Source organism: Mustela lutreola, chromosome 8, assembly GCF_030435805.1.
Source record: "Mustela lutreola isolate mMusLut2 chromosome 8, mMusLut2.pri, whole genome shotgun sequence".
NCBI lineage: Eukaryota > Metazoa > Chordata > Mammalia > Carnivora > Mustelidae > Mustela > Mustela lutreola.
Window position 1 is genome coordinate 108350985 of NC_081297.1, and position 26316 is coordinate 108377300.

Genomic DNA, 26316 nt, shown 5'->3' on the forward strand with positions numbered 1-26316 from the left:
CACAATACTGTACTAAACATATTACAGGCATCTTCTCATTCAGAACTCAAGACAAAATTATGACGTGGGTATTATTATTCTTACCAGATGACAACTTTCTACAAAACTTAGTGTTTAAATTACTTAATTACTTGCTGGAAGACATAGAGCTAGTAAAGGATAAGAACAAGATTCCAACTTAAATTTACTTTGTCTCGAAACCCCATTTTCTTTACCATAGGTCAACTAGATTTATCTTAACTGGGTTTATCACAGCACAATAGTACCTAATTACTTGTGCTCATTGTGGAGATGGGGCCCCAGAGGAGATCTGTAAAGTGGTTTTCTTGTCCCGGGAATTAACTCTGGCATTTGCTGTTATAAGGGTTGAAAGAATTATGGGCTTCAAATACCATAACTAGAGTCCAGAGTCCGTGACAAATTAAAGTTTAATCTAGACTGATATAGTGTCTGAGAAGGTCCAGTCCAATGGGTGAGGCAGGACAGCAGGGGCTTCGGGGACAGTGATAAACACAGGGTCTCTGAGATCTGATACCTGTGAGGTTCTGGAGATACTTAAAAAGGAACCAAGTAAAAAGAATAAATAGTTGCCCTAGGCAAGTAAAAGGAGCCAAATGATAAAATGGCAAGCTTGAAATTTTGTGTTTTATTCTGACTTTGATAGATGAATAACTAGGGGAGAACACAGTAAGAAATGAATTTCAGAAAAATCAGTGTAAGTAACAGTTCAATTTTTTAAAAATGTGATAAATTTTTTTTATGAGCCCAATAATATGCCAGGCAGTAGAAATGGGGTGATGAATGCCTGCTGGGGACCCTAAGGGTCAGTGTCCAGAAAAGGAACAAGCCTAACAAGCTCATTTTATCATGTTCCTTGACAATAAAACAAGAAGAGAGGAATGGCAGCAACTTATCAGTTGACTACAGCCCCCTGTCAATTTAACCATCTGAGAAAGAGTGAACTTAACTCTTTCAAAAAAGGAAAGCAAGCAATTGAGTTTTAATAACTTTTTTAAAAAGATTTTATTTACTTATTTGACAGAGAGAGATCCCAAGAGGGCAGAGAAGTAAGCAGAGAGAGGAGGAAGCAGTCTCCCTGCTGAGCAGAGAGCCCAATGCGGGGCTTGATCCCAGGACCCTGTGATCATGACCTGAGCAGAAGGTAGAGGCCTTAACCCACTGAGCCACCCAGGAGCCCCAAGTTTTAATAATTTTTAAGTAATATTTACAATATTGTGAAAATCTTCTAAAGCTCTATTTCAAAATTAAATTAAGTTATAGAGTCATTGGAATTACTTTTCACCCCTACCCATTTCGTATAAATCCTCAGGTTGTTTTATTGTGATTCACAACATATGATATGTACTAAGGAACTGTCGAAAATAAATTATGTCATGCCAGTTAAACAGGCAAGGAAGCTGAAGATTATTAGACTAGAACTCAGGACTATTGCAATAAGGAAGAGAGATTGAATTCAATTCTGTTAAAAGCAGGAGAGTTTTAAGCACTGGGGTGAGTGAGAGGAAAAATATGGGAGGACGTTTGCGGAAAGATTGGTCAGTGTGGTTAGGCCATCTGTGCTTGCTAACTGGCATTTATGGGAAGTTAGGCTCCTATCCTCCTACAAACACTGGTGGATAGGGGCACTTTCATAATTATTATATTTTAAAGAAATGGCTCCCAGGCACTTGAGACAAGACATACTTGGGTTGTAACTGGCAAGAGTTAGAAGAAAATTTATACTTCCAAGGGATAGAGAAAGAACTTACAATGTCAAGTTTTCCAAGATAAATGCCCTAAGAAAAGGAAGACCAGGGGCCTCAGTCAAGAAAAAATAAGTCTAAAATTTAGTCAAACTGAGGACAAAGTTAAGACATCTTGGTCATAACTACCAGCTGGTAATTCAATGTTTTTTAGGCAATATGTAACTTGATATTTAACATGAGAAACAATCTCAATTTAATGAGATATGGTTATGTAAAGGATTTTTTGATAGTTGAGGCAACAGAAATTTCTGCCTCTGGCCTTCTAGTGGTCCACATATGTCAGACAATGTTTTGTAAGTATTAATTCCGTGTGTTCTTTTTCTTTATGTCCAATAAACCAAATTTCAATACATGGACCTTTGAGAGCAAGAAAAGCTGTTATTAAAAGACAGTCTTCTTCCATTTTAATATTTTTGACACTTAATGTAATTTTTCTGCATAGAATTATCCATTCCAAAAACAGAAGAAGATAGAGCTAAATCTTTTTTTTTTTTTTTTTTTTAAGATTCTATTTATTTATTTGACAGATAGAGATCCCAAGTAGGCAGAGAGGTAGGCAGAGAGAGGAGGAAGCAGGATCCCCGCTGAGCAGAGAGCCCAATGCGGGGCTTGATCTCAGGACCCTGGGATCATGATCTGAGTCTAAGGCAGAGGCTTAACCTACTGAGCCACCCAGGACCCCCAATAGATCTAAATCTTAATAACTTTAATTTTGAAAAATAAACCTTATAATGATATTTGCCCTAGAAATATCATTTGTATCATTAAGAAGTTCCACATTAAAAAACAATATGTTCTCAGTAGTATTTTGTCATTATATTTTGCTCTTGCATAAATCAGACCAAAAGCCTGTACAAATATGTATTATATAAATAAAAAAAGGCCAGTAATATTTTATATTTTTACAGTCATTAGTTGATTCTGAAAGCATTTGACCTTAATATTAATGTAAAGGAAGAATTTATTTTTTTGATCAAAACTAAAAGAATCAATGAAACAAGATGGGATTGGGAGGGTGACAAACCATAAGTGACTCTTAATCTCACAAAACAAACTGAGGGTTGCTGGGGGGAGGGGGTTTGGGAGAAGGGGGTGGGATTATGGACATTGGGGAGGGTATGTGCTTGGGTGAGTGCTGTGAAGTGTGTAAACCTGGTGATTCACAGACCTGTACCCCTGGGGATAAAAATATATTATGTTTATAAAAAATAAAAAATTAAAAAAAAAAAAAAAAAACAACTAAAAGACGAAAATAAAAAGAGGACATCTTAAGAGAACGTTGCTAAGTTCATTCTTTGCTAGAGAATGCGAAAATTGGTGGTCTCTAACTCCTCGTTATGCAATGCAAACCTTTCAAGGTCTCCACTGAAAAGAATGTCTCACTCTTTTGGCACAAACTTATTCCAAAATGGTTTATGAAGCAGAATTATAGAATTATTTCTTTATCTTTGACTTGTCTTTTTGGTTATTTCACACTAAATGACCTTGGCTTTGGGCCATATTCAGTATTTGCTACTTCATCTTATGCCACTTCTTTCTCTTTGTATATTTAGCTGTGTGTGAGTGTGTTTTTTAATCATTAACTATCTTAGACTCTGGAAATTTCTACCTGCACCTTCCAGAATTCCTATAATTTTTTTAAGCTTCTTGCCAGCACCCAAAGTGAGAAGGAACAGTGACTGCAACAAGAAGGAAGATCATGTAGAACATTTAAACTAGTGCCCTTGTTTCCAGAGAAACCGTTACTGACAAATGTGAGCTCTCAAGAAAAATACATACGCATACACAGTAACTCCTTAGTTACTGCTTCATGCTGAATCCTTTGCAATGAAGTTACAGGTTTGGTTTTGTTTTGGTTTGTTTTGATCAGCAAATTAAGCACATCTTAATATAGCTTCTTTGGGCCATTAAGAAAGATTTGGTTTTATGCAACCTTTCAGTTATGTAACCCTGAGACCACTGGTTAAAGAAAGATTTCAGGAACTGTCACACTCAATTGAAATTAAGAATCCTTTCAATATGGTGGTTATTTGGGGCCATTTCAAGTTACTATGTACCCCTAATAAAAATGTGAAAATTTTACTTAATCCCAAAGTATTTATCCTTATCTCATGTTTTACTATGAGAACTATACTGAAATATGAAGATATAAATTCTATGGGTTTACAATAAATGTGCACTATTTTACAAACAGTAATACATCAAATTTTATTCCAAATTCAAAATCTGGCTCAAAAATGAAAAAAATAATTTCCTAATAAAGCTACTTGCCTGGCCTGCTAGTATATGACTAGTTAAACTGGAAGGTAAGTAGAGACATGATATTTATAAAACCTACAATGGTTCAGCTCATGCTAATTAAATCATATACACAAAATTACCCTAAGCAAAAGAATATTTTTTTGAATTGTAATGCAGCTAAGAAAATTGTCCTTATACTGTCAGTTTCATTTGTTGCTGATGAAATGTAACATTATATGACTATGGGAAAGTGGTTTTTAAAGTATGGTCATAAAATTTTTCATACTCTTTAAACCACTAATTCCATTTGGGGAATAATTTTTGAGAAAAACCCTCCCTGTCAAAAAATAAAATAAAAAATGTATATACACAAAATGGTCAATGCTTCTTGAATCATAATAGAAAGTAGGAAAAAGAAATAGAAATCATGAATAGCTAAGGGGAATGAATATATATAGAACATTAACCAGATGGGATATTATGCATCCTTTTGCACATTCTAATTGCTAAAACAATATACCTATGTTCAAAATGTTTAGGAAAAAATGCTATTCTGTTGTAGTAATTTCAAATATCTATCTTGCATTAGGCCATATGAGACAGAAGCAACACCTGTGGAATGTTTGTTCTTTGTTTTGTTTTATTTGCTCATAATATATATGCATAAGACTTTACTTTTTAAAATGGCATATATGTCCAGGCCTCATCCCCAGAGATAATTTCAAAAGGTTTAGAACTGAGCATAGCCATGTATAGTTTTAAAGGGAACCAACAGTTTTTCTGAGGCAGAGCCAGAAAGGGACCAACACACTAGATGGGAGTTCTTCAATGGTAAAGATGACATGTGTCCATCGTGGGGCCCTAGGGTTCTTCCTTGAGCCTGTGCAGAGTTAGAACACCATCTGCAATGAAGGACGGACTGAGGCGAGAAAGTTAAAAGACCAACCTGAAGCATGACTGAAATGATAGGTTAAATATACACGTCTGTACACGAACTCCCACAGTACGCTAAAATTATAAAATGAGAATCACACAAGGAAAAAAAGCAAATTGACGACATGAAACCATTCAGTTTGTGGAGTAGAAAACTATGGAATGATAATTAACTTTTTCTTTTTTTTTTATTTTATAGAAACTTTTCCTGTATTTTATTTAGAAGCTGTATTTTCAAAGATTTCAGTTATTTATTTGAGAGAGAGAGAGTGAGCAAAAGAGAGAGAGAGAGAATGAGCAGGGAGGGAGGAAGGGAAGGAGGGAGAAGCAGCAGCAGGCTCCCCACGGAGCAGGGAGATGCATGCGGGGCTGGACCCCAGGACCCTGGGATCATGACCTGAGCTGAAGGCAGAAGCTTAATGGACTGAGCCACCCAGGAATGCCCCCTCTCATTTTATTTTTAAGGAGAAAGAATCTGCTAGTGAATAATCAACCAATATATTTACATCTGGAAATGAAACAGCAAATTTATAAGGAATCCATGCAGTGCACATGATTAGCATTGAAAAGATGGGTTAGAACTGTAATTTTGCTGACAATGTAAGAGGACCAAATGAAAAAAATGATTGTAAACTAGCATACTCTTACCATATGACCTAGCAATTGTGCTCTTAGTGTTTAGCCAATGAATCGCAAACTTCTATCTACACAATAACCTCGCACAGATGTTTATAGCTGCTTTATTTATGATTGTCAGAATTTGGAAGCAATCAAGATGTCTTTCAGTAAGTGACTGGATAAACTGGGATACATTAAAAAAAAAAATGGGATATTATTCAGCACTAAAAAGAAATGAACTACCAGGCCATGAAAAGGCAAGGAGAAAACTTAAATGCGTATTACTAAGTGAAACTTTTCAATCTGAAAAGAGTACATACAGTATGATCTCAACTACCTGATGTTCTGGGAAAGCAAAACTAAGGAGACAGTTAAAGGTCATTGGCTGCCAAGGGTTAAGGGGAAACAAGGGGTGAGCACAGAGGATTTTTAGGGCAGTGAAACTACCCTTTATGATACTACAGCTTTGGATACAATGTCATTACACGCTTAACAAATCTATAGAACATGTAACACCAAGAGTGAACCCTTATGTAAACTAAGGACTTTGGGTGGTAATGATGTCTTTGTAGGTTCACAGATTGTAGCAAATATGACTAGGGTGTGGGGCACAGAAGGGGAGGTTGTGCATGTGTGGGGACAAAGGGAAAATGGGAACGCTCTCTACTTTCTGCTCAATTTTGCTGTGGACTTAAACGGCTCTAAAACATAATCTATTTTTTTAATAAAATTAGTTTATTAATTCCAACAATAATTGGGATTCTAGATGAGGTTTCCATAGTCCTTGAATATCTTGTTGTTCAAAACTCATATTCAGAGGCACCCGGATGGCTCAGTCAATTAAGCCTCCCACTCTTGATTTCTGCTTGTGTCATGGTCTGGCCGTGGTGTGATGGAGTCCCATGATGAACCCTACACTGGGGACTGTGCTCAGTGGGAAGTCTGCCAGAGATTTTCTCTCTCTGTCTCCAGCTTCCCGTCCCCCTCACTCCATGCACAGGTGCTCTTTCTTTCTTTCTCTCAAATAAATAAATCTTTTAAAAAAAATATTGCCTATTCAGCCATCTTGCATCCCCGTGCGTGCAATATTCTCAGCTGGTCCACCTGAGATCCCCCTGAGTACCAGCCCTGGTCCCCCACACGGTCCCATTTCTGCCCCCAACAAGATGAAAAAACTATCATGAGCCAGGAGAAACTCGCCAAACTGCTAGCACAAGTGCGCATCGGTGAGAAAGGAACAGCGTGCAGAAAGAAGAAGGCAGTTCATAGAACGGCTACGACAGATGATAAAAAACTTCAGTGCTCCTTTAAAAAGTTAGGGGTAAACAATATCTCTAGTATTGAAGAAATGAATATGTTCACAAACTAAGGAACAATGATTCACCTTAAGAACCCCAAAGTTCAGGCACCACTGGCAACCAACACATTCACCATTACAGGTCATGCTGAGACAGAACTGCTGACAGAAAGGTAGGGTCTTTTTAATTTTTTTTTTTTAAGATTTTTATTTATTTATGTGACAGACAGAGATCGCAAGTAGGCAGAGAGGCAGGGAAGCAGGCTCCCTATTGAGCAGAGAGCCCGATGTGGGGCTCCAGCCCAGGACCCTGGGATCATGTCCTGAGCCAAAGGCAGAAGCCTTAACCCACTGAGCCACCCAGGCGCCCCAGAAAGGCAGGGTCTTAAACCAACTTGGTGCAGACAGTCTGACTAGTTTGAGAAGACTGGCTGAAGTTCTGCCCACACAATCTGTGGACGGAAAAGCCCCACTTGCTACCGGAGAGGAGGAGGAGAACAAAGTTCCACATCTTGTGGAGAATCCTGATGAAACTTCCAAGAATGAAGCAAGCTGAATTGAGTCAACTTCTGGAAAAGATAGAACTTGAAGAAGTTACTGGGAGCTGCTATTTTAGATAATGACCGCTTTTTAAAATTTTGTTCATGGATCTGATAAAATCTAGATCTCTAATATTTTTACACCCAAGCCCCTTGGACACTGCAGCCCTTTTCAGTTTTTGTTTATACATAAGTCATTCTTTGCAGCTAATTAAGCTGAAGAAGCCTGGGGATAAAGTTTGAAAGAAGGTTAAAAAACAAAATACATTTTTCAGTGATCCATCACTTTGAATGACTGTATGATAATTAAAGAAAAAAATCAAGTAATACTATTATTTAATTTTTAGACAACAATGTAAAAATATTTTTGAAACAGAGTTAGATTAAGGGAGAATAGGAAATTATTAAATTTAGGATCAATATTAATGATACTGAATCCATGTTAGAGAAAATTAATATATATCTATAGTTTAATAGTGTTTGAGAATTTAAACAATCAATTGAACTTTGGAAGGAGAAATTGGGAGGGAGACAATTTTTTGCCAGTAAGGAAAAATTTTAAGCCACATATTTTAATCATCATAAACTGCTAGGGATTTCAATATTTTAATAGATTCATTTAGCTCTAAATGTCTTTAAGCACGCTATAAATCCTCTAGAGCCACTGCCTTGTAATATAGCCTTTTAACATATTCATTGTCTCTTTCCAGGATAAGTTCACTATTGCTATTCCATTAGTCTGTTTTGTGATTTATTTCAAAGATAAAATGAGTATCTTCACTTTTCATTCATGACTCTTTAATCTTGATTTTTTTAAATCAGAATTTGATGGTAATTATCATCTATTAAAATGCATTCTTTCCTCCTTCTTGTACATTTTTCCTCTTTATAGTAAATCTTATATTCTGACACCATCGTTCAAAACATTTTATCAGTAATTATACCTAGATGTATTCCCTTTTATGAACTCAGTTTCCTAAGAGACTCTTAATAATCAACACTGAGCACTTTTAGATGTAGGAAAGAATCTATTGGTGCATAATAGGAAAGTGTTGGATTTGCCGACCTCATTTCTCTTTCTCATTTTATCCTTCCCCTAATCTTGATAGTTTTATAGATTTTACAGGATAAATTTACGCATAACCCCACAATAGAATGGGATGTTAGTTATATGTGGTGTGCTGCCAAAGCAGAGGTCCATTACCCAAAAGTGAGACTGAAGCCGTCCTTAGAATATAAGGCATTTACAACAAGGGGCTTGGATAATATTAAAACCATTAAGAAATTATAGCAGAGAAGAATATCTGTAGCAAAAATAAAAGTAAGCCATTCTGCCTCTCTGATCCTTAGTTCACCATCAATAAGATGAAAAGAAAACATATTTACTTCCAGAACTGCTGTGATGATTAAGTCAGAAAGTATAAGTGAAAATTCAGTATCATTCATAAAGAGACATACAAATATTGGAGAGCAAAATAATTAATAATTTTCCATCTCAGAATTATGAGAGAAATTTAGGCAGGCAAAGCACTTAGAAAAGGCTACATATCCAAGACTTGAATGAAAGTGAGACTTATGTATGTGTATAAATCCTACTATCCCAAATTCCTTGCATTGTGTGTAACTGGCTGGTTTGGTACCGTGAAACATAAAAATAGTACAGCCTTTTGAAAATTCCGAAACAAAGAGAAGAGCCAAGGAAAGAATATGAATAATTTAATCAGATAGGATTCAAGTTTATCCCCAGCTTATTTGCCTTTTATTCTTCATTTCAGTTAGTTACATATCCATCTGTTATCGTCAAGGTTGTGCATGCACCTTGAAATGTTCACAAAAGTTCCACAATACAGGGGTTCATAATTAGGTTATATGTTATATTCAGAATCCCAGGGGAACTAATCAATTCTGGAAATATTGATTAAGCAAGATGAAGAATTCTTAACACAGTTTCAACTACAACAATTTTAAAGACAAGTTCAAGCTTTGTTTGCCACAAAACTCACAAAAAAGTAATTGATTGAAGAATATCTCTCTTATGCAAAATATACATTTTAGGATATAATTTGATTAATACTCTACTATATACTGACATTACTCCTCGATCATTTAATAAAAAAATACTCTCATCGCCAGAATTTTATTTTCTGTAATATTTATAATTGAGGTAACAATGACAAAGGACTTAAACCATGAATAATGCCAGTGAGTTTTTTTTTTAAAGTCATAATGATTTTCCAGATCTAAACATACAGGTGACAAAAAAATAGGTTAGTTTTGATAAATAGGCACTGAAAACCTCACAACAAAGACAACCACATAAGTGGTTTATAAAAAAAAAAAAAATAGAGAGTCAATGTTCATGGAATCAAACATCAAAGAAGAAGTAAGGGAAATTACGACACGTCTATACTACACCGATATCACAGCCTCGTATGATTCACAGCACGATCTACTGCAGGCACAAGAGGGGCGATTCACGGAGGTATGGGCCTTACTCAGAAGCTCCATGTTGGTCATGGACTCGGCTTCCTTGGATGTGAGATGGCTGAAGCTGTTGACCCATGCACACGTGTTGGTATTTACAATTGGTTCACGGCTCCTGGCCAGTCCATGGCAGACCACTCATATGGGGAGCACCAAATGAGTTCCAGCCACAGTTCTTTTCTAAGATTTAGATGCCTCGTGGAGACGCAGGGACCTCTTCCAAGTGCTACCTGGTCACATCAGGGCACATTCAGCAGCAGAAGTCTGTTTCCAGTACAGTCCTTGGTATGGCTAAATTCCATTGTCCCTTTTTCAGCGGTCAAAAATCCATGACAAATTCTGTACAACACTGCAGTCAATAACAGCAGCACCAGACAGCATATTAATTCCTTTACCACAATGCTATAGGTCATTATAACTTTCTAAGTGTGGTGTTATTAAAAAAGATCATTGAATCTCTAAATATCAGATGTGTATGTCTGGGTAAATTTGTTGCTGTACAAGATCTCTGACATGCAGTTCATGCTTTAGGACTTAAGGATATAGAGTAATAGATGTTATGTGGCCAATAATAAAAATGACATTTGTCTTCCTAACAAAAAAAATAAACATGAGAATTAAGGATTAATCAACAGTCTCAATGCCTTAGAAATATTGTTTATCCCTCAATTTATATTATGGCATTTTTCTTCCCTCACACGCCCAATACACCAGACACACCATCACTAGTGGCTTCCCAGGGATGTTGTAAACAGAATTTCTTCCACTTGGGCTGAATAAAACTCCCTCGGGGTTTTGCTGGAGTGTAGTGATGAATGCTGGTTGCTAGGTAGTAGAAACTGACAGTGCAGCAAGCAACCAATGGTAATGGTGATGCTGCTGCTTAAATCCTGCTTATCAAAAAAGGTTCACAGTACCGATGGACTTAGGTAGTCTGCAGGGCGTCATTCATTTATACACAAAGCAGAGAGGCTGTTCCAAAGGGCAGAGAAGGCAGGGGGCAAGGGAGAGGACCCAGTACTAAAATCAGGAACATCTTATCAAGGCATCTCTGTGCTTCATGAAGACAGATGGCATATACATTTAAGACAGGGAGCTAAGACAGACAGACAGAAACAACATACAGGACAAAGCACCTGGTTAAATAACTGCCTGAAAATCTGATCAATCCTGTGTCAGAAATTTAAGGCTGGTCAAAAAAGCCTCCTGTGAACCACAATAATTTTTGATGTTTGCACAAAAATCAATGAATAAAAATAAAGGAGGGAGTATTAACAAAAAAAAGGACATGAGAGCTTTGGGTGATATTTGGCACTTTGCCTCAGAAAATGATGACAAATCCTGGGATTAAAAAAATATAGATAGATATAGATATAGATATAGATATAGATATAGATATAGATATAGATGACTCTAGTTCCAAGCAGCAATTCCTGGCTAAACAATGCAAGCCTGGCCGGCAGTTACCTTTCTCTCATGTTTTGTGCCTTCCCCAAGCCATTAAGTAAGAGATCTGGCCTCAGCTTGCGTGTAACCAGTAATGACAACCTCTTTGCAGTTATCTGTGTGCAAACAACCAGAGACATTCAGAACTCCAATACAGCATTTTTGAAGAAACGTAAATCAATCAAGAAATTAAACTAGTTAAAACAAATATGTCTTTCAAAGAATAAAGAAAAAAAAATGCCAAGGAGAAACTCGCCCTCCCTGCCCCACAGTTCAACATGCAGAACAGCTGACCAGTGTTTCTGTATCAGCCGGATGGTTTGACGCAAGTACACGTATCCCGAGCCATCCACGGTGCCCGAACTCTGTGACATTGCTCTCAGGTGATAGAGACAAGATGGTCCATGCAAATGAGCTGACCAGAGTCATGTTGTGTGCAATCAAAATAGAATCTCAAACATCTTCAAAATGGTTTAGAGTCACGAGAAATGAAGTTCCAATGAAGTGACTGGCATTTGGAAGCACACTGTTTTAAATACATCTCCCTGAAGGTATGTTTATGTATTCATGTACTGGCCAATAGCTGACACTACCTGTCATTTTATTGCGAAAGGAGACCGGGGCAATGAATACAGAGAAGTAGCACTACTTTAGGTCATCTTTAAAGCCAGGATAAGATTTGTTAGCTACCCAAGTGGCATTTCTGACTTCAAATAGTGGTATCATGCAGGATTTTAACTGTATTTAATGGAACCTGGAGTAACTCTACACTTAATTATCTCCATTATGGGGTAGACAGTACTTGAATTCATACAATTTAGCCGACTGATGCAGTTTGGTTTACAAAATAGATGGGATAGGAGATCGAGAACGCCTCAGAGGACAAGGAGAGTTGTAGGGTGATGTTACTGGAGAGAGCCTCAGAGCATTGCCTGCCAAGCCCGCTATGTTGTTTAAGCTTCGGGATTTTTCATATCCTTTTATGGAAAAATGCACAGACATCAGTTGAATTCAACCAGAAAATAGACAGAGACAAACAATACCATGCAGGATAATCAAAGTGCTATTTTGAGTTCAAGGAAAAAAAATTTTTTTTCCCACAAAGAATTTAATACTGAGACCATTTGTAACTTTAAAAAAGTAAGTAATAAAGCTCACTAGAGCTGTCATTCCCAGAAGATTAAACCAGCTATCCCAAATTATAGTTGTAATCCTTCAAAATTTATTCTTTCCCAGATTATATCTTGCATTGATGTAATTTTGACATACAAAAACTAGAAATCTTTTAAGAATTAGGCAAAGCAACTTAAGTAAGATACAAACTTGGTTAATATTCATGCATTTCAGAATATGTTTCTGAAAAAAATGGGTTATTTTTTTCTTATCGCTTTTTATTATTTACTAAGCTAGTAAGCAGGATTAGGTTTAAGTGGATGGCTTTTTTTCTGAGCATATTTAATCTTCCAGCTTTATAGTGTTAAAAGGATGATTCTTAAATAATGACATTGGATGCCATTATCTAGGCGATATGGGATGGATGCTCATTTCTAGCTCCTTGGATTAAAAAAAGAAAAAAAAGAAAGGGAAAAAAAAGAAATGAAATGAAATATAAGTTGTCATAATTTCAGTGAATTTACGATCGGAACTTGGTTATCTGATGTTTTCAGTTGGCTCTCCACTGCCAGAAATTGAGAACCATTTGATCTTGATTCACTTTTTCTTTCTGTCATCTCACATTCTAATCATTCATGGGTGATAGTCATGGACTTACAGGATAAAAGCTACATCTCACAAGCTTTAACCCAGTGGTTTTCCTTAGCTACTCAAGCAACATTCCCATCAAGGTCACCTTTGGAAGGACTCAGATATTGTGGTACTATTTATTAGAAAAGATTAGAGGTGGTTAGGTGGTGGGAGGTAGCACACTGTAAAGTTAGAAGTGAACTGTCTTTAGAGCAGGACTGAAAAAGCAGTCAGGAAATAAATGTTCTGTCTGACAGATCTACTGAAAAGAAGTATTGTAGAACAAGGAAATGAAATTCTCTGTTGGACAGTCAAATCTGAGCAAGTACATACAATTTCAGTGAACTTTGTTATTCCTTAGATTTAGGGCTCATTCCTCGGACTCTAATTGGCCCTCGGTGGGCATGATCACTATATGAGAAAGAAAATGGGCCTTTTGTGCTTTCCCATGTTCCTGTCAAACTACTTCCTTATCTAATTCTGTATATTCATGGACTTCTGGGGAAGAAGCTAGTACCATCTCTTCTCCTTTCACTAGAAAAGGAGAAATTAAGCGCGTTAGTGATTATTTGATTTATCAGCACCCAGGACAAGTAGGGTCATGGATTGCAATAACTGCTCTACTGTGGGGTGAAGCAGCTTTGAGTAGGAACCTCCTTCCCCATACACATACATAAACTTTCATTACACTAGATGTCTTCTCTGAGATTTTGCTGAGGGAAAGTTATGCCACCCTGAAGTTCTCCAGGACATAATTTCTGCTAACAAGAGAATTATCTGCCAATATGTTTTGTTAGCATTTGGAGATATAAAACATGGGAGGTGATAAATATTTCATCCTATTCCAATAGATGATGGAGTTCTTAATAAGGGGATGTCTTAAATAATTAAAAAAGAATTGCAGATAATTTATCCTTACATGGGGACCTCCGTGTGCCTGGAAAGCTAGTTGTTACTGCTGTTCTCTAAAGTGACTGGAAATATAACTTGGGGAATTATAGGAAGAATAATTTATCGTGATTAGCCATGTAATCTAAAAATGCAAACTACACTATAAACATTGATTTGGTTTGATTAAAAGCAAACTGGTAAATATGCATGGACTAGAGAGGTGTTAACACCTATAAATCATTCATTCTTATAAAAATTTACATCTGAGAAAAATAAAGTCTTTTAAAAAAAATATTTACATCTGGTCTCCCACAACTTCCAAGCTCCCAATGGGACCTCCAAAAAGGCAAAGATTTTCTATTAACGATACTAGTTATATGTAAATTTTGGTTGCCATTCTAAATGTTCAATTATTTTTCTGAATTACAGTTTTCAGCATAAATATCATCCATTCTGTTTACAAGTCCTTTTACTCTTAATAGCTACAATTTCAGTGTTCATTTGAAAAGACTTCTGTTATAATTTAATAACAAGTATTTAATTAGTAAAATTATAAGTTATTCTTTTAAGTATGTATATATTTTTTTCTGCAGGTTCATTTGTGATAGAAAATTTGATAAAGTTTTTGCTTAAGCAAACTTTTATTGACTGGAATGATAAAAAATATGATTCATGAAGATACACAATATTGAACCTACTTGGAATTGGCATCTAAATATATAGTGTGCATTTTATATCATTCTTAAGAGCATATGCTTATTTGGGGCAATACTGAAACTGCTTAGCCATGCATTATCAATGGGTATGTTATTGTGTATGAAAGATGATTTCCTAAACATTACTGCATAAATAAAAACATAGGTTCTAAGTATTGAGAGTTCACTTTCATAGAGGATCCATAAATTTTCTTAATGTACACCCATCTATATTCATATTTGTTGATAGAAAAAGAATTCAGTGGGAATCTAGTCCTTTATTTTCATCTATATAGAGGAGAATTTTCAGAAGTCTAAAAATCAGTAGAGAGACCAAATTGAAAGATAAAAAAGAGATCATATAGCAAATAAATGTTCTGAATAAGTAGGAGAAAGTAGTAGGAGAAATTTATAATCTACATAAAAAGGAACAAGAGAAGAAATGAATGGGTTCTTGACAAACATAACAAGACAACACGCTAAGAAAAATTAAGAAAATTAAGTGAAATTAACCAAAAATACTACAAGGCCTGAGAGAAAAAAAAAAAAATTTCAAGGTGTAAAGAAACTAAGCAAGAATGAAGAAGGAAGTTAATTGTGGTGAGAAATGACAAAGAATAAAAGCCCATAGATGAATTTTTAAAGATGTGCTCATTGATAAAGAGAATTTTGCATTTGTGAAATAAGATTTCATGTATAACCTTTCCATACAGACTAGGTATCTTATTAATTGCTTTGCTCATGAAACATTGCCATTTTACAGAAAAATTCTATATTAACATAGTGATTTATAATTTGCAAAGTATTTTTTCTTATGTGATCTCCTTTGACGTTTAAAATCCAAAGTATTGTCTAAGAGTGGAAGGAAAAAATTTTAGCTAAGTTCTTAAACAAGCAATGTTAGTATAAATATTGCATGTGACGATTTATTAAGTGATGCTCAAAAATGTATGTGAATGTAACCACATATTACATATAAGTACATATATACATATATACAAATATATGCATATATATACATATAGTGAGTAAAGATACGTAATGCACTTAAAATATAATGTTCTATACAAGAAATTGTTAGTTACATATTATAATCATTATTTAATATATGTATACATATTTTGCTTAAATACTATGATAGTACACTATCTTCTAAATATTTTAAAAATTGTTCTAGCACTTAATATTTAAAATAGAAAGGCAAACAACCAAATAAACCTATTCAGATAATTGAAATACATTTTGGTGCAAATAATAGATGCAGAGGAATGGAAGTAATTGAAATGAAGAAGTATGTAAAATAGTACATACTGAAGAAATAAAAGAAGAGTCTGTCTTCTCTTTTGAGACTCAAAGCCATGGAGACAGAAAGGACAATACAAAGTGTTCAGAAGTAATGAAAGAGATGTACAATATGGGTAATGAGACATTTCAAAGAGAGAAGACATCACAAAATAAATATTTAAGGCTTAAAATGTTGAAGTATTCAATAGGGAGAAAATGCAATGAATAGCAAAAAAGTGCAGTATTTTTTAAATGCAGTTGCACTAGTATGAAAGTTTTAGACCGGCTTTTCATTAAAATTCAGTCCATTGCATAAGAAATTATTATAGTTCTTTCTCTATTCAGTCAATAAGCAGAGAAAGATAGCCATGGCAATAAAGCAACTGGAATTATCAAAGTAGGAGGCAATCAAAGAGCATATCAGCCCTTGGACAAGAGTGAGTAGCAGACGTCACAAAACTATTTCTTAAGGAGGGAGAATTGTCCTGAGATCTGTCAAGTTTACACAAAACAAAAACAAAAAGCTGTTCCTGGGGAATAGTCATAGATGGTGGTATCATCTGGAAAATTGGAAGGACATAATGGAGTAGAGCTTCAATATTCTGTTATATTTCTTAACCAAAGATGCCTGCCCAACCAAATTTATTCATTCGACAAATAATTATTGAGTGTCTTCTGTGTGCCAGGCACATTTTAGTTTGGGTTGAAAATAGTAACAAACTTAAAAGTATTATTATTGCCTCAAAAAGAAATTCTGTAGCACAATTTGTAAGTATATAAGTAGCCTCTCAAGTTATGGCATATACTATTCTATATGGCCAAGGATGTTGGATATTTTTGACCTTCTGACATTGAGATGAATCATGGCAAAACTGCCCAAATATTAGGTAAGAGACTTAAATACAGTGTGTTTAAAGTTTTTCTTTGGAAAAAAAAAAAATCCTTGTTGTTTTATCAATTAGTTATCAAATATATGCATAGACCCAATTAGTGAGTTTTATTATGTGTAGTTGAAAACTGTTTAAAAACTGTTGAGTACATTATATTAATTAGCTGAGTGACTTAATTTTTAAACATCCCATTACAATTCTTCCCATAGACTAATGGAAACCAAAAATATAAAGAAAGAAAGAAGGGTGAAATGCCTTTCAGATAGGACAATCAAGTAAGCTATTATGATATGCACTTAAATGTTTATAATGAGAAAAGAGGTGATAAGGAATGCAAGAGAACACTACGTGCAGTCTTTCCTACAAAATGACAAAAGAGCATTTATATCACTCCATATATTTGCAGCATTTAATTTCTAAGTCACCTGTTAAGATCTAATTAAATGCATGCCTACCTTTCCTGATCCCTCCATCAGAAGCACACGTGTAATCACCTGTCGTCAGTAGGAAACATGTTTCCCCTCTTCTGTTTTTGTCTCTGGTACTAGAGCGTCTGATGGGGAGCCTTTCTGGGGGTGATAATGGCGGCTCACTTCCTGTACTGTCGTCACCTGATAACACTGGTCACAGCACCATGCCCATTGACAGACAGTGATGGATGAGGAAATGAGACAGTACAAAGAGTTTACACTGAATGTCCATAGTACAGTCACTCGATATACAAAACACAATAATCACATCATGATAAGAAAAAGGGTTTTCATCACTCACTACAGAAATTTACACGGAGCAAAATGGAAATGTATTGAAAAGGAGAGAAATGTTCCTTGGGAAGTTTTAATTCCATTTAGGATTCTATCTAAAGGAAATGGACTTTTACAGAACTAATATGAATTCAAAATAAGTGTGATAATGACATAGCACACACATTAATATCATGATTTTTGACATGCTATCTAGTTATTGTGAATAAGAATCTTTAAAAGTAGAATCTATTTAAGGAAAAACTGCTAGGTACATATTTGGTTTTGGAGTTCTTTAAGACACATGCTAATAATATTTGCAGAAAGTAACTTTCAAAAAAAAATCTTAATAAAAATAATCCCCAAACTCCCTTTGTGCCCAGGTTCTCCATTTTGAAGTGAAAAAAAAAAAATGTTTTTGAGCATAATGATGGAATAAAAGTAACTTCTCCAAATGCCCTTGAAAAAACTGTTTACTTCTATATGCTTGCCAAAGACATTTGCATCTGATTGGCCTAGATGCTAGCCTTGTTATAACAATATTTATCCAGGCTGAGAGTGTGTCTGTCCTGTTTCTCATGCCCTTCATAAGGACTCTGCACAGGTACTCTGCGATCAGTCCAGTGAGACTAGCGACACCAACTAAACTCCACCTTTCATAAAGACATTTTTTGCCTGATAGTTTTCAGATATATTGACAGAATTTGCAGAACAATGTATTAAATAAGCATAAGGATCTTTACAAATAAAATCTTTAAGAAGAAGTTTAGTTCCAGCCACATTTTTTTCCCCTTTTACTTCATATAAACTTCTGGAAACTAATGAATGAACATGTTACCTGCCATTTTTGTTTGTTTGCTTGCTTTGTGTAATAGGTGTTTTTCTAAGTTATGCAAAAGTATTCATTTGGGGTTATCATGAATCATTTTTCTACAGAAAAAGATTAAATATATCTAAGTTACAGGGAATGCACATATCTTTAATTTTCATAGTGGGCTGAAACATAATTAAATTGTTTAATCTATAAAATATTTAATCTGTACTAGATAAAATAGAGAGCACATTACTATCATTTTGGCAAAATGAATATTAATTTACAGTCACTGTCTTCTAGATTATCTGTGGCAATGGAGGGGGTAGGGATTCATCAGTAAATCACTCAAAATTCAGTTTCGGAGGGGAACAGAGCCCAATGTATAGTGCATAAAAAAGGAAATCCTCAAGGAATTTCAGCTTTGCCATTGGTTAGACAAAGCAGATCATCTGCCTCCAGGATAATGGTAAATTTATTATATTACATAGCATCTTACCCAATCTAAAAGGATTATACTGAATATCCTACCTAAGTTAACAATAATGAAAATGTAATCAATCCTCTAGAATATTACTAGGGATGACTTTTATTATCAAAGATTATGATCTTCCATATCACCTTTTTGGTGTTCAGTCTGTTGATATACAAGCATCCATTTTTTTTAAGTAACTGCTTCTTGTGAAATAGGTTGAGATGCATGGCCCCATGTGGCAGAGATAAAACTGAGACAAACACACCAAGCCAAATGATAAGGAAATCAACATTTTGAGAATGAAAAATGGAAAATGGCCAGTATCATACCATCACATCGTGCAGGGGAACAAAGAAACATTGGCACAAAAGCAACAAACGGGCAAAAGAAAATATTGGCACCATCAGCAAAGGGCATTCCCACTAAAGCAGGAAAACTCTATAGACCAGCTACACAGACTTCTACTTGGAATCTACTGAGAAAAGCTACAGTCTAGCTGTCTACAAGCCTGACACAAACATGTGTATTGTGAGAGGGTAGAACTGAAAATTCAGGAATGTTTGCAGACAATGAAAATGGTTGCCTTCTACCTGAGGGACATACTGGTCTATAAAGTGGTTAGTGGCATGCATTTGAAATTGTGCCTTACCTGATCTGTTATGTTCCAGAAGCCGATTGTCCTTGCCCAGACATGCGTCACCCTGTGTGCTATTGCAGGCCATATTTAATTCTGTCTTGCAAAAAGTAGGTGAGCTTGCCTGAGGGGCAGGAGGGATGTGCTTCTTTCTTTTTCTTGGAAGTTTCTGCTTCGCCATTGCCAAGGAGTAGTACATTCCAAAGTTGTTGACAATGACAGGCACCGGCATGGCTATTGTTAGCACTCCAGCCAGAGCACACAGGGCTCCCACCAGCATCCCTGACCATGTTTGGGGGTACATATCCCCATAGCCCAAGGTAGTCATGGTCACTACAGCCCACCAGAAGCCAATTGGAATGTTTTTAAACTGCGTGTGCTCACTAGCTGAAGGGTCGTTAGGTTGAGCTCCTACTCTCTCGGCATAGTAGATCATAGTAGCAAATATCAGAACTCCTAGAGCCAGGAAGATTATCAGCAGCAAAAATTCATTAGTACTAGCTCGAAGTGTGTGTCCAAGCACCCTCAGACCTACAAAATGGCGGGTGAGCTTGAAGATTCTCAGGATCCTCACAAATCTTACCACCCTGAGGAAGCCAAGGACATCTTTAGCAGCTTTGGATGACAGCCCACTGAGTCCCACCTCTAAGTAGAAGGGTAGGATGGCCACAAAGTCAATGATATTCAAGAGATTTTTGATGAATTCAAGTTTATTAGGGGAAAAAATGATACGGACTAAAAATTCAAAAGTAAACCACACCACACACACTCCTTCTACATACGTCAAGGCAGGATCCGTTTCGATTTCATATTGCAGAACAACACTTGTGCCATTGATGACTGGTTCTGTCTTGTTTTTAACAATATTGAAAGCTTCATGTGTCTCCAGGCAAAAGGTTGTGATTGAAACCAGGATGAAGAATAAAGAAGCAAAAGCAATAAACTGTAGGGGGAAAAAAAGAAATAAAAAAAAAAAGAGAGAGAGAGTGATCTGAACTTTGGTATACTTTGATCCAAATCTAAAAGTATCGATCCCTGCAGAAGAAAAAAAAAAAAGCTTATTTGGAGATTTTGCTTGGATACCACTCAGGTGAAAAAAGAGATGCATAGGTATCATTAATTAGATTTCACATGTAATGTGTTTCAAGTTCTGTTTTCTGCTTATATAGGTAAAAACTTTGGCTTTATGTTGGAAAATAATTTCTTGACTCTTTTCTATAGTATACCTGTTAAGAGAGTATAAAAATCAACCAAAACAATGTAAAGGGAAACAAACTGGAAAAAAAAAAATAAGAAATGTACACAGTGGCTCCAGATACTCCTTCTGATCCTAGAAATCTTCATGTATTAGATCAAGCTTTATATCTATAAATATAAGGTATAGTCCATACTGATGAAAATTTGAATGACACCTGAATTTGACTGTAGGTTTTTAATCATAAGTAAAATTATCAAGATGTCATGAAGTATGGACGAGAAAAAATATTATTTTTCAGCTATGTTATAGTTAAATTGTATCGACTTAAGGTGGAGACTTGTCCGAAAGAACAGATCTAGAGATGAAGAATAGGCAATGAGGCCAAAGAGAGGAAGAAATAGAGTTAAGGAACAAATTTTCTTTTTCACCTGAAAAAGAATTCCAAGTGTTAGAGGAGCATGCTATAAAATTGCAGGGTTTTTTTTTTTTTTAACTCAACTTTTTATTTCATTTCTTCAATCATTAATATGCGAGTACACATACCTACTAATACAGAATAATAATAATAAAAGCTCTCACTTACTTAATTCTTATTAGTGCCAGACACTCATAAAAGCAAATTACATAATTAACTCATATCAATACTCATAACAACATTACTACTACCATATTTTATAGTTCTGCAATATTAACACAGAATTTAACCTACATTTCCAAGTCATAAGACACAAAGTGATAGACCTAAGATGCTAACCTGGCAAGTTTCACCCCCAATTGTTTTGGGAACTACCAGACTCTCACTTGTGGAACTCAAATATGTTGGAAAATTTACTTTGGGGTCGCATACTTCTTAATATTTGAGATCTGAAAACTTAACACCCAGTTTGAGTGAATGGTACTGTTGCAGACAGTACCAGAGGCTTGCAAAGAAGCCAGCAGATTCCTAATGCTTTCTGCCAATGCTCTCAGATTTAGCATGTGTAAGGAGCACCAAGAGATTACCCTTTTAATATCCAAATTAATTAATCATTTAGGAGCAAGAAGTCATCAGTCAAGTGCAGAGCAGCCCTTTTTCAGAAAAATAGGGTGTATCTGAATCCCAAACCTGTCCCCTAATACCAATTCCTAACCCATGCCTAAGTTTCAAGAAGAGATTGAAACTACCTTTTTCCCTTGTAGAGTTTCGATGTAAGCAATATACAAAAGGACCAAAAAAACCCCACAAAACAACAATAAAAAAAACTTAGGATGGTGACTATCTGCCTTAAAGAACCACTTCAGTTGTTTCAGTGCAGTGTAGCAGTTAGTATATCATTCTTATAATATTATAAAACATTCCATTTTCATGGCTTTGACTTACTTTTCCATTTTCCTTGGTTTTGATATTACAGTTTCATTGATATCTTCCCCAGATATAATGCAAGATGTTAATGTGTTTTTACTCAGCTTTCTCTTTGTACAAATAAATATATGGTTCTTTTAAAATCAACTACTTGTAACAGTATCACTAAGACATTCTAGATACTTTAAAAGATGGTATCTTTTGGAGGAAGAATCAATTATCCTTGATTCATACATTACCTCTTAATCTAATCACAATTTTGTCTATAGATCTGAGAGTCAACTTTGGTTCTGATTCTCCCTGAACTCTCCTTTTGTCATTAGAGTCCTGCTGGTGTGGACATACGGACTCCCCCACCAAGCCACTCCCTGCACTCTAGTCTCCAGCATTTCAGACTAAGTGTCAAAAGTTTTAGTGCACACATTCTATCTATGAGGCAGGTACAGAATACAAGGCAGTTAAAGTAAACTGCAATTTTATTTTATGCTTCTAGTATTCCTCAGTCAGCATTTTCTCAGCTAACTTTGCAGTCTCAAATTCTGTCCACCTACATTCATGTAGTGAATTGATTGGGACGTCCCAACATTGCACTTTCAAAATCTGTTCTAGCTTCCCAGCCTATCTCTCATACAACAAAAGACAATTTTCTTGTGTATTATGAGGCCTGACAATACAAGACACTGAGACCTTTTCTGATCAGACATTTTCTTACTCTTCATTCATTCATTCATTCATTCATTTAGCAAGTATGAATTAGGTTTCCCTCTAGGCCAGGCCAAAGGACTAGGGCTTTAACATAAGAATAGTTAACAAAACATGATGCCTGTGTTTGAGTAATTCACATTCTATTAAATAATAAAACACACAAAAATTTTATAATTCCAATTGTGATAAATGCAATGAAGGATAGAAAGGATCAAAAAAAGGGGGCTTTATTTTAAGACTGAAGGGTTATAGAAACCTCTGACAAAATATCTACAGACTGAAATTTGAGGGATAAATGAAGGTTGACCTAATGGAAAGGGGAGACTTGTCTATAGCACAGTAGGAAGTTTTAACAAAAAGTCTGGACTTTTTCAAACTCCCTTTCTCAAGTGATGCCTTTACTGGAACACCCCAGGAGCAGAAGCTCTTCCAAACCTGCCTCTTTTGCACGAATTGTCATGATTAAAGCCCAACCTAGCACAGAGACCCTGACTTTTTCAAGGTTAACTTTTTTTTTTTTTTTTTCTGAAGAGCTTTAAATAAACCAGAAATATTACCTGGGTTTTAAAATGAGGCTGTAAGGTGACTTTAGAGCAGTTTGGTTATCGGTGGTACTCTTTTAGACTTGTTGGCCTATTGGGAGAACTATAGAGTTCACTTATCTTAAATTATTGTATCAACCCCATTGTTTGGGATGCAGTAAAAAGAAAAGATATATGTTAAAATGGTTTTTAATTTAAAACCCTATGTAAACACTAGAAATCATTATTATATATATTTTAGTATACTTTAAAAATATATAATTAGTATCTCAACAAGAACTACTAGAACCTGATGTTTATGTTCATTAAATAAGTCATTATGTTGTCAGAAAAAGGTCAACAGAGTCGGAAGGTACAACCTCACTTGGTGGTTGGAATTTAAGTAACATGAATCATCTTGTTAAATTTCCCACTTTGCTCACCCATTTTCCTAGAAAAGGAGTTTGGTCATATTTATTAGAACATACCTGGAGAGCTTACACAAATGTGAACTCCTCACTCTCCACACTAGGTGTCAGACACAGATTCATTGGGGAGAAGGAAATTGCATTTAACAAGCAATCATGGTGATTGCTATGCATACCTAAGTTTGAAAAACACTGTTTCAGTGTATTTTCAACTTGATAATACAGGTTGATAACTCATTAAATGAATTGGAGAAGTTTCTAAATTACAAGCATTTATAGAATCTCCCTAAGTCTTAATAAGAATAGTTCACTACCTCCTATAGACATAAATGTCCATATCTGTGTGTCTTTGTATGTGTGTTGTGACCTAATTCTGGCTTCTACACAAATATTGGTGAGTAAACAAAGCAATTCAGCCTCTAAATATACACAATTCTAAGACACCAAACCTTGAAAAACCCAAAGTTGTTTGTTTTTACAAATCACTTGGGACTTGAATTTATCAATATTTTTATTAGCTTATTTGTTCATTTATTTTAAAGATTTTACTTATTTATTTGACAGAGAGAGAAACAGTGATAGAGGGAACACAAGCCGGGGTAGTGGGAAAGGAAGAAGCAGGCTTCCCACCAAGCAGGGAGCCTGATTTGGGGCTCTATGCAGCTTTGATCCCAGAACCCTGGGATTATGACCTGAGCCGAAGGCAGACACCTAAAAACTGAGCCACCCAGGCACCCCATTATTAGCTTTACTTAAAGAACCACATCATAGTTTTGTATTTGTATTATTCTTCACTGTAATTTTTATAGTTCCACATATATTTAGTTTTTAAGGACTTCGTAAATCTGCCAGAGTGTGATAACAACATGATAGGAAAATAAAAAGAGCGTAAAAAAAAACAAAAAAACAAAAAAACAAAAACCTGTCATTCTGGGAGAGAGATACTCATCTCAGAAGTACATGATTATTTTGCTTTAAAAAACAAGCTAGAATGGCTTTTTAAAAAGAATTTATAAAGTCTAAAGACTCTACTAGGTATGGTTTAGAATGAGAGGACTGTAACAGAGAACCAAAATATTCTTCATAATAACGTGGTAGGAAATTGGAAGTTGTCTTCTGTCACCTTAAAAGTTGGGGCTGTTGGAAGAAAGTTGAAATCTGAAGAGAAAGAAATGGGAAAAGTCTCTAAGGAGGAGGAAAGGCACATCATGGGAGGGGGCAAGCAAGTGAGAAATCCCTGTTAGGTGCAGCAAAGGAACTTTGGGACATGGATGGAATGTATCAAATTTTAAGATGATGCTTTCTCTGTTATGCCTTCAGTAAAAGGTCGCTGTACAAAAGCCTGGCATTCACGGTGCTTTGAGTGATGAAGGTATTGGGCCATGGGAGGACAAAAAAGAAGGGAGGCAAGATAAAAGGTGAGACTCAAAAACATAGGAGAGTAATAGGTAAGAGTAAAAGGAAATCAGGAGACATGTAACCCTTGTTAAAAATATGTGAAGACATTAGGAAAGACAGATTTCCCAACAGAATGAAGAATAGGAGCTCAGTTTATTAGGAACTTGGTTTGAGTATCAAATGAAAAGGTGACCCCAGAAGGCTTGAAGACCTAGAATCATCCAAAGGCAACACTTGGACACCACTGGCAAGAAATTTGTACACTTTGGTTAAACTTAATTCTAAGAGACTTGGATACAGAAAATGTATTCTTTTTTTCTGACTCAGTAAGTTAACCTGAAATGGGTAAAAAAGAATGTTTTATTTGTTTTTCTTCTTCATTGAGCTGAGAACTGTTTAAGGACTGGAAGGATGTCATATTCATTTTTGTACTTCCTGCTTTTGGCACAGTGGTTAGTATTTAGTATGGCTGGATGGATGGATAGAAGGATGAAAGAATTAATGAAAGAAAAAATAAATTAACAAAATAATAAGGTGGATTACATTCTAACAGGACTCTAAATGATTTGAGAAAAAGGAAATGACAAATGAAACAATGAAATATGCATGTTTCATATGCATATTTGCATATGAGGGGAAAAAAAGCCAAATTTACAGTGGAAGCAAACTGAACTGGTCTATAGGTCCAAACATTGCCATTAGTAGCTTCCACTAATTCTGTTAATGGAGTCTTATCAAGGAGTTGAGGAAGGAAATCACATTGCCATCTCTCTCTTCCTCTTCCTCTGTGATAAGAACAAAAAACTCTTACAGGCATTAAATGAAAATGAGATAAATCATGTTAAATAATTAAAATATTAGAAAGCTTTCTAGAAGGTGTTACCATGCTGACTGAATTCACAGAACTGATGTATCCTCTCAGGCAGTTTCAGAAAGGATATAGCCTGCTAAAATATTGGCTTTGGATCCAATGAGTAAGCCATTTTTTTCTCCATAAACCCAGTGTCCATGGTTGGCTAGAGTGGCCTGTACTCTGTTTTAGTTTAGTTCTGTTTAGTTTCTAATCAGCAACAATGGAAAGAAAGCCCTCAGAGTGCACTTCTACATAGATGGTATTATGTCAATCTACCTCAGTGCAAAGATATAAGTAAATCTCCAAGTACATATAATAAGCTATAAGAAAGGGGAAATCAGGCCATATTTTTGTTTCATTATTTTCTCTTTCTTCTTAGCC

At 35.6% G+C, this 26316-nt stretch overlaps 1 protein-coding gene and 1 pseudogene across 8 annotated transcripts in view; one reads left to right on the top strand and one right to left on the bottom strand.

The window, feature by feature from the left end:
* Positions 1-6723: 6723 nt before the first annotated feature.
* LOC131837983 (transcription factor BTF3-like) lies at positions 6724-7411 on the top strand (annotated as a pseudogene).
* A 1683-nt stretch (positions 7412-9094) lies between these two features.
* KCNC2 (potassium voltage-gated channel subfamily C member 2) overlaps positions 9095-26316 on the bottom strand; it is a 187511-nt gene continuing 170289 nt past the window's right edge. For 3 of the 8 annotated variants that reach the window (XM_059186349.1, XM_059186347.1, XM_059186350.1), the window contains exons 3-5: positions 19506-20433; positions 17283-17447; positions 11349-12301 (exon numbers count right to left, since the gene is read on the bottom strand). In XM_059186349.1, coding sequence (XP_059042332.1) covers positions 12165-12301; positions 17283-17447; positions 19506-20433 — 1230 coding nt within the window. In that variant the 3' untranslated portion in view covers positions 11349-12164. Of the gene's footprint in view, positions 10228-11345; positions 12302-17282; positions 17448-19002; positions 19107-19505; positions 20434-26316 lie in introns of those variants that run through there. The other 5 variants (XM_059186351.1, XM_059186353.1, XM_059186352.1 and 2 more) reach the window with 5 other exon arrangements.